A 14,593-nucleotide genomic window follows, 5' to 3' on the forward strand; every position below is an offset into this window, starting at 1 on the left:
ATCTTATAGCTGCTGTGCGCCTTTTACCAGAAATGTTACTAACATTTCTTTCGTAATTTACAACACTAAAGTGACGTAAATTTTGATAAATTAGCCGGTCGGGGTTCGCTATGCCCCCTCCCACCCAAACTCTGCACACTTTGGCAATGTTGGCTGGGACTGGTGTAAAAACGACACCATTTTTTGCGAAATTCTGAGTATGAGAAAATTTTTTTTTACGACATTTCAATGGTGAAAACCCCTTGGTGATTGGGGTCCTTAGTGTTTTTAGTTCTAAGCCAACATTCATAAATGAACAGAGTAAAGCCAGTCCCTAATCTATCAGTGGCATGGTTATAACATCAGACCCCTATTGACAATTTGGGTACGTTTTAAAAATATCCCCTTACAGAAAAATCTTATTAATATTCAGTGTATTTACATATATGACGTATTTTCAAAGAATTGTTAGGTTCTTACAGCTAATCCTATACAGTAGAAAATGATTCTTTAAATTAATAGTAAAATTAATATACAATTAATATTCTTGGAACATAATGACTAATTACAGTAATGCCACCTTACTGACTACTGTAAAGCATTGTTACGTAGCGAATTCCTCCGAATCGTTGCTCTTAGATTGGAGATCTTGGAATAATGTAGAATTGTTAGACAAAGTCTTTTCTGTTGGGTTGAACTCTATAGCATAATCTAAGTGGAGCATTTTAGTGTGGACTTACCATTAGATACCATTTTTAACTGTTTGGTTTCCATGTGGTTCTGCTTTAAGGGACCATTGTTGAGATGTGTTGGCCTATTATATGGTTTGCAATGGGATCCTTATTACATTATACATGTCTTTAGGAAAATATATTCACTATTAACTCAGTTACGGATGCTGGCAATTTTGAGAAAGTCTGATAGCTTTCAAGTGTGTGAGATATTTTTTTCTGAGGTCTGCCTCTGCAAACACTGATGCCTAACTCCTTACTGTGGAAACGAGAGCTTCTCTGGAACCGGAAACAAAAAAATACTCGCTAGTTTAGTAAAAGGGATTAGACCGAGGTGACTGTGCCCTTCCCTTAGTTCTGTGTTTAGGTGAAAAGGTCAAGACAAAAAAAAAATACAGGGTCCTTGGGCCTGGGGCTACTTCCCTTTTTTAGCTTTCAAACAGACATAAGCAGGAAAATCAAATTATTGGGATGCTAATTCAGTGCAGGTAGATTCATGGAAAACTAGAGTTCATTGCAAGAGGAATACTTTTTTTTTGGGCGAATTACTCTTGGGTTCATTCTGCGTGCCTTCAATTCTTATAAGGTTTATTGATCCATCAACAACACTTTTTGTCAAAGATCACATCGACCTCCATATCTGATTTGGGTTTTCACATCATTTTCTTCAGGCTGTCGATGGCAATACCAGTGCCACCCAGTTAGGCTATGTTCACATGTCCAGTAATCATCCTTTAGAACGGACCCAATTCAATAACAAAAAAGTTGTGCGGACACAACTTTTTTGTCCAGCTAAAAAAAAAATGATTTAAACTGGATTTGTTTTTTTTTTTAAACATTGAAGTGTATGGAAAGCGGATCCGTTAAATAGCAATCAGTTTTTCTTTCATTTGAAAAGGATCCGTTTTTTTGCTTACTGGATCAGTTTCAAATGAAAGAAAAACGGATGGTTATTTAACGGATCGGCTTTCCATAGACTTTAATATTTTTTTATGGACAAAACTTTTTTGTTAACGGATTGCTGCTGGATCTGTTCTAACAGATGATTATTGGACATATGAATGCTGCCTAATACAGGGCCCATGTTGAGCTGCACATCCATTATAAATAGCATGTGGTCACAAGGACTCAAGAGTGGGATTATTAAAGGTCCATAAACGCTCACTCGGCTAACAGCTATTTCTCATGACCCTCAATAAAACATGCATATTTGGTTTCACCAACCTTTGGCAATGGCTTATTGTCCCATTGATGTCGGGGAAAGTCTAGAGGTCCTCTATACACATAAAACAATTGCGAGGCGGGTTCAGCTGATTTTCCTTTAATATATATGTGGACTCTTACAATATCACTGGTAGTTAGAACATAGATTACTATGTGAATAATTTTGTATGATTATTGTAATATGTCTGTATTGGATTACATATGATAATTCCTATATATTATTGTATATTTTTAGATGTTAGTGTACCATACACTGTGTGTATATACTTATATAATATCATGCGTAGAAATAATGCATACTAAAAAGGCTGTTCTTTCCCACAGGTAATGGGTCTTCTTACTAATCATGGAGGTGTACCTCACCAACCTCAGACTGACTATGCCTTATCACCGTTAACCGGGGGTCTTGAACCTAGCACTGCAGTGTCAGCAAGCTGCAGCCAGAGACTAGAACACATGAAGACGTTGGATAGTCTATCAACATCTCAGTCATATTGTCCCCCAACCTATAGCACATCAGGATACAGCATGGAGCCTGTAACGGGATACCAATACAGCCAGTATGGACAGAGTAAGTATACTTAATAAGTCAGCAATCTGTGCCATATAGCCAGGCCTTTACTCAATAAATACTCAGAAGCAGGAAGTCTTTAGCAATCTTCAGCATCAAATTTGGAAGGTCACAGATTATCTCCTAAGCTTGAAGTATAGTTTAACTGTTTCCATTCATGCAGGGGACCCGATCCCTTGCAACGAGCTGACGTTTTCCTATCAGATAAAGCACAAAACAAGAAACATTGTGGCTTCCAACAGAAGGTTGATGACTCTCCCTTTCTCACTGAGTCTCTTTTGTCTCCGGTGCCCGTTGATTGTTCTCTGAAAAACATCTGTTGCATAATTATTTGCTTAAGTGATGTCAAAGACATCTTGAGGTGATTATGTGCCGAGACATGAGACCTGACCGCCATTAGGTAAAACAGAAGGTTTTGCCCGACATGCAGTAACCACGGGCATGCCCCATATTAAAAACACATGTCTTTAATCAAGTCAGTTCAAGAGTCATTAAAGTATATGATCACATATTCTGAAGAGTTTGTCAAACTTGTCCCGGGAATAAAAATATTAGCCCTATTCTTTGATATCCCAGTATTACATGTGACAGTGTCAACCTATGGTTCAGGCTGGCTCTTTAAGTGAATTGGTCTTAAGTCTTCTAAACATCTCTCTCTGTTTCCTACAGGTGCCTTTCATTATCTGAAGCCAGATATAGCATAGAGTGACTGTCTCTCCGATGGTGTTAGGACCGGACGTTTGGGCAAGATGGACATTCTCATCATTAAGCAGCACCAACTGGAGCTTGACTGCAAGAACAATAAATAGACAATAAAGACTTATTTTATGCAGTGAAGTGGATAATGAAAGATATTATATTTCAGCTGGACATTGAAGGCAAAATTGTACATCCTATCGTTCTTCTGGAATAACTTATCTAAAAACGGGGCAACTGTTCCAAGCATGGAAGCCGAAAGTGTACTACTCAACTAAGCTCCGCTTTGGAAATCAAAGCTTTTCCCGGGTTCTACAAGAGGATGAAGAGAGAATATTTTTTTACTTTGGACCCTGGTTAGTAGCAAAGTGATGAAACAGCTTTCTATTTCTGACCAAGCCTCATAAACGGCATAGAGCAGGGAATATAGAGGATTTTGTGCCTCTTGGGGTCGGTCATGGTGATTTGACTGTATAGATAACATTCCATATTACAATTACAAGCTTGATCATCCACTTGTTATTTAGGGTTGACATAAATAGACAAACAATGCCGAATGTTTATTAAGACTTTACTAGGATTAACACCCAGCATTTAAGAACTGGCAAATACATTTGGCGTGAGAAATAAACAACAGAGAGGGGAACGCCCAGCGCCAAATTGTGACTGAAAGACATTGATTTCATGGCTGTCAATCAACGTGCAATAACATACCTCACTTCAACATCCCTTTCATGTCTTGCAAATACAATGGGATTGTATTTTTCTGCAAGTTTATTCATTTTCAAAGACATTTCTGAAGCTTGATTTGACATTTTCTACAAGAAAGCCACTCTTTCTATTTTATAATACAGTAAAAAGGCATTCCACCATTATGTCTGTTGTATGTTTCTATAAGAGTATGCCGTCTGTGGATTTTTTCTTCTTATGTGTTTGATTTGGAAACCCAGCATGTCTTCGTCAGGATTTTTAGGCCAGGGTTGATGGTAATTTTACAATCCATAGGCGAGGCTATTTCCTGCTTTAAATGATTTTTATTAGTTTAAATAATTATATAAAATATTATCATCAGGTCAAAGTCTAAGAGCCAGCTAATTGTGATCATTGGGATAATTAGAAACTTAGCTCAACATTTTCTGTTTTAAACCATGAAGGTTAAAGATTACAATATCATTTAATTTTAAGTAATCTGCTCCCTTTAAACAGAGGAGAAAACCATCTGAGACCTGAACTATCTTTCCTCTAAATTGGGCAATCTGTTATACCTAGTGCAGGACATGAGAGGAGATGCATGACCCAGGAATTCCAAAAACACCAAAGAAAGGATTATTGTGTCATGAAGCGCCCCTTTTAGTAGGCATAACACAGTCTATCAGTCTTGCCTTTGGAGTGTTCCTTTAAAGAATTTAATTTACATAGTGCCGGACTTTTTATTATCATTTACATGTTGCCCATTTGAGGGGCAACAAGAACGTGTTCTAAAATTCAAGAGTGTGCTGCATTTATCAGGAATGAGTTAATAAAGAATATGACAGATCCACTTTTTGAAAAAAAAACAAAAAACATGGCGCAGTCGATGAACTGCTTTCAGTGCTTGATGAGAAGGCAAAAAAAAAGGGTTACTCAATTGTCTTATACTGAAAATGTACAAAAAATGATGTTAGGTGGTTGAAAATTTACAATCTTATTTATTTCTTCGCTTTCTTGACAAGTGAAGCGAGGTAGAGCACAAAATACATTCCTTTAAGAATGATGGGTAATTCATTAGGGATCTAGTTAGGTTAGTGATGAGATCACGCTTTCGTCTTAGAGGTGATGGAAGAAGTTAAATTTTATCTGTGTGTAGTCGGGATTTCCGGCAACAGATGCTGCAATATGTTTCATGTAATAAAGTGCAGTAAATATTTACTATTTATAATAAAACCATTATAAATACATAAGATGTAAGGCTGTTTTCTTAATGACTGTGTCAAGATGTATGGATGTATACGGGATGAATTGTGTTTCCAGGAATACCACCTTTCCAATAATCCCTGTATCATTATTGTCACCCCAGCTGTTAATTGAAAAATACCATAATGACCATAACTGGATTGTCAACTAAGAGACCTGGCATTTGTTTGAGAGGAAGAATGGCACATATGGGTTCATTAAAAGCATCCGACTTTTCAGATCTATTGGATAGTCTACACAATATCTAAACATTTGTAAGGTACTATGGGCAGAAAAATAAATGTTGAAGCCTTTTTTGAATTTTACTAAACTGAAGAAAACTTTCTTGACTGCTTTTATAGCCTTAGTTTTGACCAAGATCAAAATGTTTAAGACTACAGTACACTGGATGCAGAATTTGTTTTTTTTGATGATTCATTTTATTATTGAACATATTATTCAACAACTACAGTGCTGTCAGTCAATCCAAAAGGCTAATAAACCTGAAAAAGTAATAGTAATAGTCTTTCTTAGGAGAATATCTAAGTGCGCAGAATTATTGTGCAGAATTATTGTGCAACTAAATTGCTCAGTTAGCTGAACATGCATGGGTTCCAGTTCTGGAAAAGGGGGTTATTCATTGCCAAACATCATTGCCACCAATTTATCTTTCGTGAGAACAAAAGGATTGGGCATGTTGAAATTTAACACCATTGAAGGAAAGTTGGGACAGCCCTATACACATTAGATCAGTGAACTCAAACTCAGCCTGGTAAATGGGTCGCACATACGAAAAACTTGAATATGATGGCCGGGCCGTGCTCTTTGTGGGAGAAGATGAAGTTTTCAATAATACCATTATATTTCTATGTGACTTTTTGATCATAATTTTTTTTCCATGTTTGTATTCTTTTTAATGGTGTTTATCATATGGGTTGTGGTACAGACTTTATTTTTTACTTCAGTTTTTACATAAAACAACATTTTAGTGGCCAAATATTTTTCTGTCATTTTTTCATTCTTTATTTTGAACATTTTTAAAAAAAAATGTTTTCCTTTTTCAGTCCGTCAATCGGCCCTATACAGTATTATTGTTTTACAATTAGTCCCTTATAGTAATTCTGGCCCCCTGTAACAATGTCCCCTGTCCTGTAATAATGCCCCCTGTCCTGTAACAATGTCCCCAATATTTTAATAATGTTTCCTGTCCTGTAATAATGTACCCAATCCAGTAATTCTGGCCCCCATCCTGTAATAATGTCTCCAATCATGTAATAATGTCCCCTCTCCTGCAATAATGTTCTTCATCCTGTAAAAATGTCCCCAATTCTGTAATAATGTCCCTTGTCATGTAGTAATGGTCCCCTTCCTGTAATAATGTCCCCTGCCCTGTTATAGTGTCCCTCAACCTGTAATAATATGCCTTGTCCTGTAATAATAGCCTCCATCTTGTCATAATGTCCCCATCCTGGTCCCATCTTGTAGTAACGTCCCCATCCAAGTCCCATCTTGTAGTAATGTCCTCATCTTGAACTTGTAACAAAACCCAGAGTTTGTTGCTCTTTACACACAAATAAAAAAATTATTCTCACCTGACCTCGCTCCCTCGGCGAACAGTGTCCTCTTCCTCCTCCACAACCGGGGTGGAGCATGACAGTTACGTCATGCGCAGTTGTGATGAAGATTCCGACGTCACTCGCCTGCCTCTGATTCACCAGTGGCTGGTACTGGTATTGCGGTGCAGAGAGCCGGTCTCTGCTCCACAATACATTTCAATTGAATGTGCGTCCAAGGATGCACATTCAGTTGGAAAGGAATACTGACATTGGTGGCCACTAGACTGGACTGCAATCATCTCTGAGGCCTGATGGCCACACAATGGAGCCATGCGGCCCACAGCCTGCGTGTTTGTGACCCTTGCATTAGATTGTCAGTTACTCATACTAAACTGACAATCTAAACTGGCAAACTAAAATACAGTAGTCACAAATGGATCCACAGTATTGCCAGTGTTCTGTAACCGCCCATTTGGATCTTAGTGTCTCTACTCTTTTTCAGCAGGCCCAACTCCAACCATGGATGCACTTACTGCTTTAATGCCTTACCTACAGTGTATGCCAATTTCTGCTTTGCGTTTTCGTTTTTTCCTCCCCTTCGTTCAAGAGCCATAACTTTTTTATCTTTCTTTCTGAGTTGTACTTTTGAATGACACCATTCATTTTACCACATAGCGTACTGGAAAATGGGAAAAAAATTCCAATTGTGAAATTGTGAAAAAACTCCCAGCAATTCTGTCACTGTTTTTTGGGAATTGTTTTTACAGCGTACATAATGTGATAAAAATGACCTAGCAATATGATTCTCCTCATCAGTCCAATTATGATACCAATGATCCAGTTTGGTAAACTTTTTTAGAGGTGAAAAAAAAAATCAATCTCTGACAGTGGCATTTAACTCACAATAACAGGAAACCAGTCACAAGACACGCCCATCGGCACCCCTTTTACGTGATCACAGGGCGCCAATGGGTTGTCAATGCAGAAGACCCCCATCTGCAGACGACCCCGGTGCCTGTCATTGCGAACCTCCTATGAATGCTGGCCCTTGGCCGGCGATCATAGGAAATCAGGATTTATGCTATACATAGCAGGGTTTCAGCCCTGCTATGTATATCACAGGTGATCGGATAATCGCAGCTTCAAGTCTCCTAAGGGGACTATTGAAGCAAGTAAAAAGTAAAAAAACGTTTTTAAAAATATTACAAAAATAAAAAAACACAGAAGTTCAAATCACCCCCATTTTGCCCCATTTAAAATAAAATAATTAAAAAAAAATACACATGGTATTGTCGGGTTAAGAAATGTCCGATCTATCAAAACATAAAGTAAATTAATCCTATCGGTAAACTGCATAACGCTAAAAACATCAAAACGCCAGAATTATGTTTTTTGGTCGCTCCAATGTTGCAATAAAATACAATAACAGGCGATCAAAACATCATATCCACCCCAAAATGGTATCAATAAAAACGTCAGCTAGGGGTGCAAAAAATAAGCCTTCACCCATCCCCAGATCACAAAAAATGTAGATGCTATGGGTCTCGGAAAATGGCAGCATTTTTTCTTCTTACAAATTTGGGATTTTTTTTTCACCAGTTAAATAAAAAAAGAACCTATACATGTTTGGTATCTGTGAACTCGTAATGACCTGGAGAATAATAATGGCAGGTCAGTTTTTGCATTTAGGCAACATGGTAAAAAAAAAAAAACAATTGTGGAATTGCACTTTTTTTCCAATCTCACCGAACTTGGAATTTTTTTCCTATTTTCCAGTACATGATATGGTAAAACCAGTGATGTCATTCAAAAGTACAACTCTTCCCACAAAAAACAAGTAATCATACAGCTATATTGATGGAAAAATATAAAACTTATGGCTCTGGGAAGAAGGGAAGCAAAAACGAAAAAGCAAAAACTGCAAATCACCCGGGGGTGAAGGGGTTAAAGGAAGTTTTTCTTCACAACTACATTTACATGTATAATATAATATGGCATACCATGCTTCAACATAAAATTAGGTGGAAAAAGCCAGCAGTTACTTCACTGGAAGTTATAATTCAAGTGTGGCGCCCCTGAGGGTTCAGTCACCACAGGGGTACTGCACCTCAGATGAGGTGTATCTCCTCTTCCAGGTAAGGATGGAGCATCTCTCAGCACCCCACTTCACCATTCAACACTACACCACTCCTGTCCTGAAGGGGGCCTAAATGCACCAGGGTGCTGCCCCGTCCCGGGATAGAGGAGATGGGGGGAACCAAAAATAGGGGGAACCATGTAGTGAGTGAGAGTGGAGGACACACTTTTAGGAAACACTTATTGTTTCATATTTAACCTACTGCCATCTTAAGTTCAAGGTCTTTGATTGTGGTCTTTGTCTTTGATTGTGGTCTTTGCCTTTGATTGTGGTCTTCTGCCAGAATCCAGCAAAGGTCTGCTGCTGACTGAAGATACACGGTCCTCGTACTCTGTCCTTGAGACGAGGAGCGGGTCAGAGTTAACCACTGTCTGTACCCGGTCAAGGTCCTGACCTAAGAAGGCCTTGGAGGGGAGCAGAGGAGATAGGCTCCACAGGCAAAAGGATCCCGGGGGGATACGGACGGAGCGGAGTTGCCACCTGTATTCTTTACTCTGGTCTGGTCAGAGGGATTCCTGCTGCAAAAGGGGTGACCGGCCCCCGATATCTGACTTTGTTACTTCACGTCTCAGTCAGAAAAGCCCGGAGGCTTAGTGGATCCCAAAGGGATACGGACAGAGCAGCCTACGTCACCTGTATCTCTTACACTGCGTTTATCCAGTGGGACCCGGCCTTACACCACGTTCGTACCACACACAGTCAGGAGAAGACTTAGTGGGAGAACGTACAAAGGAGAGGAACACACACCAGAGGGGTCTCGACAGGTGCTCCTGATCTACCTGGGAAGTGCTGGACCCCCTTCCCGGTGGCCGCAGTATACCGTGTGTAGCAGAGAGAAGCTTTGCGGCTGAAAGTACATCTGAAAGTGAGTAAAGACCCAGATGACTTCACACACCGCCTCAGCCTGTTATTTCCTGCGCGGCACTGAACCCACCATTCCTCCTCACACTGCCCTGAGGGCTGCTCCGCCTGCGGGGAGCCGTCCCATCTTAGCTGCCCCTAACACCAGCCTCAGTGGACTGTAGCAGCGCTGGTGTCCATCACCGGAAACCGCAGGTGGCGTAGTCGAAATACCACTCTCACTTGAAAGCCCAATAATTTTTATGTGACAGTCCTGGGCACGGAACGGGTCCAGGCCATGACTGCTTCCCCCGTAACACCTACACCAACCCGGCTCCGAGTAACCCCATTTCCCAGGGAGGGCTAGAGCGTCACACAAGGATAAATCTATAGGAAAGGAATGTTTTATAGAGGTGAATGTCACTCAGTATTGAGGAGCAAAAAGGCAAATAGATGTTTATTTTCCTCAGCCTGGAATCACAAGAGCGTATAACATCCAAGGTGAGAGCATCGGATGTGAAATACTAATGACACTCGGCGCCTGCTCTGCTGCGAGTGTGAGTTGAATGACGCGCCCCCTGGGCAGTGGGGTACTCGGTAGCTGGGCCGGTCGATGCTGGGGGACGTCACAGTGGTCCGTGACTCAGGGCGGACAATTAAAGGGAAAGTGAAAGGGGAATAAAGTTTTTAGAGATAATGTTCGTGACGTCACCTGTGGTATGCGGCTATATGGGGCCGCCACTGCGGTGCAGATCCCCTGGAGCTGATGGTGACGCAGTAGAGTTGGTTCAGCTCTCCAGAGGCAGAGCTAAGCTCCGGGGCAGTGTAGATGATTTGAAGAGTAGATGTTGTCGGCTGGGATAGTATCGTGCAGGGCTGAGGGCGCAGGTAATGAACAGACAACACATTAATGGCGGTTTCCTCATAGCTTTACTTGCAGTTTGGCAGAGCAGACCGGGGCATGGATACTAGCTGGTAGTGGAGGTCCGGGCGGCCTGGAAGCAAGTTGGGGATCCACCTCACCAGGTGGAGTTGTAGGCCTTCCCTCTGCGCTATTCTCTTTGGCCCTGCTGCTTGAAGCTATGCTGCGGCCCTCGTCCCTGAATAAAACATCTTTTTCCTCACTCGTATGGCAGGCAGCTCGGGCCTTCCTCAAGTGTCGCTCCCACCTGGCGGTGCTTGGCCCTATGGTGTTGCTGTGCCACCGGGCATCTGGTGGGGCCAGGAGACCTGCAGCCTCCTGCCCTCCGGATTCTGCTGCTGGGCCTTCAGTGCCCCACAACCACGGACTTCGGTGTCCGGTTCCTTTGCACTTTTCTCTGGGGTGAGCTTGTCTACAGCTCCCTTCCCCAGGTCCTTCCTCATCGCTGTCCTGTCTTCAACTCCTCTCAACTCACTTACTAACCCCTCCCCCAGATTCCAGTTGCTAAGGGGAGGAGCTCCCCTTCCGGGTCTGGAGCTCCCCTTCCGGGTCTGGAGCCAGGAAAGTGTTGTATGTTGGTAAACCTGATTAGGGGACCCCCCCTTGCTTCCAGGCATGGCATCACCCCCTTGTGAGGGAGGCAATGCCACTGTGGCAACTGGACTCCTGGGGTGCCACATGAGTGTCAGATCCTCTCGCATCGGCGTATATCGGACTGCACTGGGATGACATCTGAGCAGGGCCGGCTGCAAGTTTTGTGGGCCCTGGGCGAAAGAGTCTTAGTGGGCCCCTTTAACACATACCACACAGAGAAATATATATATAGTACAAGGCCAAAGATTTCACTTCTTACATAACATGACCGATATCTATTGTAAATTCCACAATAGCTCAGAAACCGACGAATCGCTCCACACAGTATACTGGCCCCCATATAACGCTCCATACAGGATACTGGCCCCCATATAACACTCCATACAGGATACTGGCCCCCATATAACGCTCCATACAGGATACTGGCCGCCATATAACGCTCCATACAGAATACTGACCCCCATATAACGCTCCATGCAGGCTGTGCCCCCACATAATGCTCCATGCAGGCTGTTCCCCCCACATAATGCCTCATGCAGGCTAATCCCCCCACATAATACCCTACACAGGCTGTTCCCCCCACATAATGCCCCATGCAGGTTGTTCCCCCGATATAATGCCCCATGTAGGATGTCACCCTCCCTTATAATGCCCAATGCAGGATGTCACCCCCCCTCCCTTATAATGCCCCATGCAGGATGTCACCACCCCCCTCCCTCATAATGCCCCATGCAGGATGTCACACCCCCATATAATGCCCCATGCAGGATGTCACACCCCCATATAATGCCCCATGCAGGAAGTCACCCCCTCCCTTATAATGCCCCATGCAGGATGTCACAACCCCCGTCCCTTATAATGCCCCATGCAGGATGTCACACCCCCCTCGCTTATAATGCTCCATGCAGGATGTCACACCACCCTCCCTTATAATGCCCCATGCAGGATGTCACACCCCCTCCCTTATAATCCCCCATGCAGGATTTCACCCCCCCTTATAATGCCCCATGCAGGATGTCACCCCCCCTCCCTTATAATGTCGCATGAAGGATGTCACCCCCCCTCGCTTATAATGCCCCATGCAGGATGTCACCCCCCCTCCCTTATAATTCTCCATGCAGGATGTCTCACACCCCCCCTCCCTTATAATGCCCCATGCAGGATGTCACTCCCCCTCGCTTATAATGCCCCACGCCTCCATACAATTAAAAAAAAAAATCAAATACTCACCTCACTTCTCACCTGCTGCTGCTGCTCCGGACTCTTCACATGCGCCGGCGTCTTCCCGGTCTGCGCTGTGACGGCTCAGGGGAGGGCGCAGTGTAAGGACGTCGGAACTGAGACGTCACTATGCAGCACCCGCGGAAGAGACAGGAGCTGCTGCGGAGGCACGGGGAGAGGTAAGTATTGTGTCGGGTGCCGGGGCCATGAGCAAGCGAGGGGAGCGGGCACTAGCACCGCTCTCCTCCGCTCACGGGTCCCATAGCACGATGGGGTGCCTGACTGCGAGTGGGCCCCCCCGCCTGCTCAGGGCCCCGGCACTTGCCCGGTTGCGCCGGGTGCTGACGCCGGCCCTGCATCTGAGTGTAGTCCGATGATTCACACGCACCCATAGACTTGTAAGAGTGAGTGTGAGCCGAGTCTCGCTGCCAATCTCAGCATTCTGCAATTATTTTCTCATGCCAAATCGTCATGAAAACATAATCGTTGATCTGCTCTGCCCCATAGTATAACATTGAGCCGAATGCTATCTGATAAACCATCGGATAGCACTCGGCTGTGTTATACGCTCGTGTGAGCGAGGCCTTATTATTATCTCTGCCCACACAAATGTTTTGAAAATATGTTGTATTGGTAACATGGCACTACAACATTGCCCTCAAAAAAATCTATGGGGCTTATAGAGACCTGACTTCAAGCTCTTAAACTTTCAAAAAGGGGCGTAATGAACAGGGTGCATCCCTTTTCAGCTAAATGTACGTCCTTTGAATTTCAGCTGAATATATATTATGGCACGGAGATCCACCTGCTCCCTGCACTGCAATAGCTATAGTTGCTTCTGGCCTATCAGAAACCGGCAGCTGACGTCGGCATGCCTGTCACAGGTGGCGCATGATGTCACCACCACCCTGCGCTGATGTAAGAGTGTGGAGAAAGAAGAAGCATCCTTACTGAAGAGATTCATGCTAGGTTGACATGATGTGTGTGGCTGTTGTGCTCTCGCAGCAGGCACAGTTTCACCTTGCCCACGGCCTCGGTCTCTGCGCTTACTATCAGCATCACGTCCACTTCCCTGTCCCTTACCATGTGCCTTGCCCATTTTAAATTATGTATAATATTTCCCTGCTGAAAAAACTTTGCAATATTCGTTTCGCAAGAAAATGTACTCACCTCAGATGGACTTGTAGCGATGTAGCGATGCTATTGCTAACCAACCAAATCTGACTGTATGCTTTTGACGCACAACTGGTGCAGTTTAAATGGTGCATAATATTTCCCTGCTCATAACAATTTGCAGGATTAAGAGCAAAAAGAATATTAATAGCCCTGAGAAGAGCTATTGATATGAGTTGCATCAGAAAGGACGTGCAATTAACCCTATCCTGTCGTATACCTTTGGAACAATCTCTCCCTAAGTACCGCTAACAACAGTATTAATATTGATTATAATGAGCCCTAATAAGGGCTGTTGTTGCAGTTGAAAGAAATAAAAATGGTGTCTAATTGCTGTCTATACACAGCTAAAACTCTGTCCCTATTTCAGCAGCACTCCTCCCTGCGCTACCTGTTTCCGTTGGTACACTGTGCCGAGCATAGGGTCCCGGGTCTTACATAGACCCAATGACGCGATGCAGGCCAGCTAATCATAGTAATTCCACTACCAACATGGCTACGGCATTATAGTGACAAGCAGGGCAGGGACCCGAGCTTGCGCGAGAGCATTCAAAGAATACTCGCCCCTAATGCTCGAGTGAGTCAGGAGCAGTAACGAATACACTCGCTCATCACTAGTAGTAAACAATCCAAAGAATATATTTAACCCTAAGGCTATGTGCCCACGATGCAGAAATGCTCAGGATTTTTTCCTGAGCGTTTCTGCATCTCCCTGGCAGAAAAAACACATGCGGATTGTACATGCGGATTGTACATGCGTTTTTCCTGCCAGGGACAAGCGGATGTGAAGCGTTCTTCACATGCATTTCCGCATGCGGGTTGTCAAGCGCTTTCCAAGCGATTTTAGCATCACTTGGAAAGTGCTTGTCAACTTGGTCACACTATATAAATCCATGCAAACGGCATGGATTTATATAGTGTGACCGAAAGAATGATAAAAAATAAAAAACTAAATCTATACTTACCTTCTGATGGCCCCCGGAGTCTTTATTTCATCCGTCCTGGCTTGCCGGCAGC

The 14,593-nt window shown here is 43.2% G+C and overlaps 1 protein-coding gene across 3 annotated transcripts in view; it reads left to right on the plus strand.

The window, feature by feature from the left end:
- PAX3 (paired box 3) overlaps positions 1 to 5,141 on the plus strand; it is an 87,617-nt gene extending 82,476 nt beyond the window's left edge. For all 3 annotated transcript variants that reach the window (XM_073674618.1, XM_073674616.1, XM_073674617.1), the window contains exons 8-9: positions 2,259 to 2,505; positions 3,175 to 5,141. In XM_073674618.1, coding sequence (XP_073530719.1) covers positions 2,259 to 2,505; positions 3,175 to 3,209 — 282 coding nt within the window. In that variant the 3' untranslated portion in view covers positions 3,210 to 5,141. The remainder of the gene's footprint in view (positions 1 to 2,258; positions 2,506 to 3,174) is intronic.
- Positions 5,142 to 14,593: the final 9,452 nt, after the last annotated feature.

This window comes from Phyllobates terribilis, unplaced genomic scaffold, assembly GCF_046119375.1.
Source record: "Phyllobates terribilis strain yellow unplaced genomic scaffold, ASM4611937v1 Scaffold_3__8_contigs__length_932513732, whole genome shotgun sequence".
Classification (NCBI taxonomy): Eukaryota; Metazoa; Chordata; class Amphibia; order Anura; family Dendrobatidae; genus Phyllobates; species Phyllobates terribilis.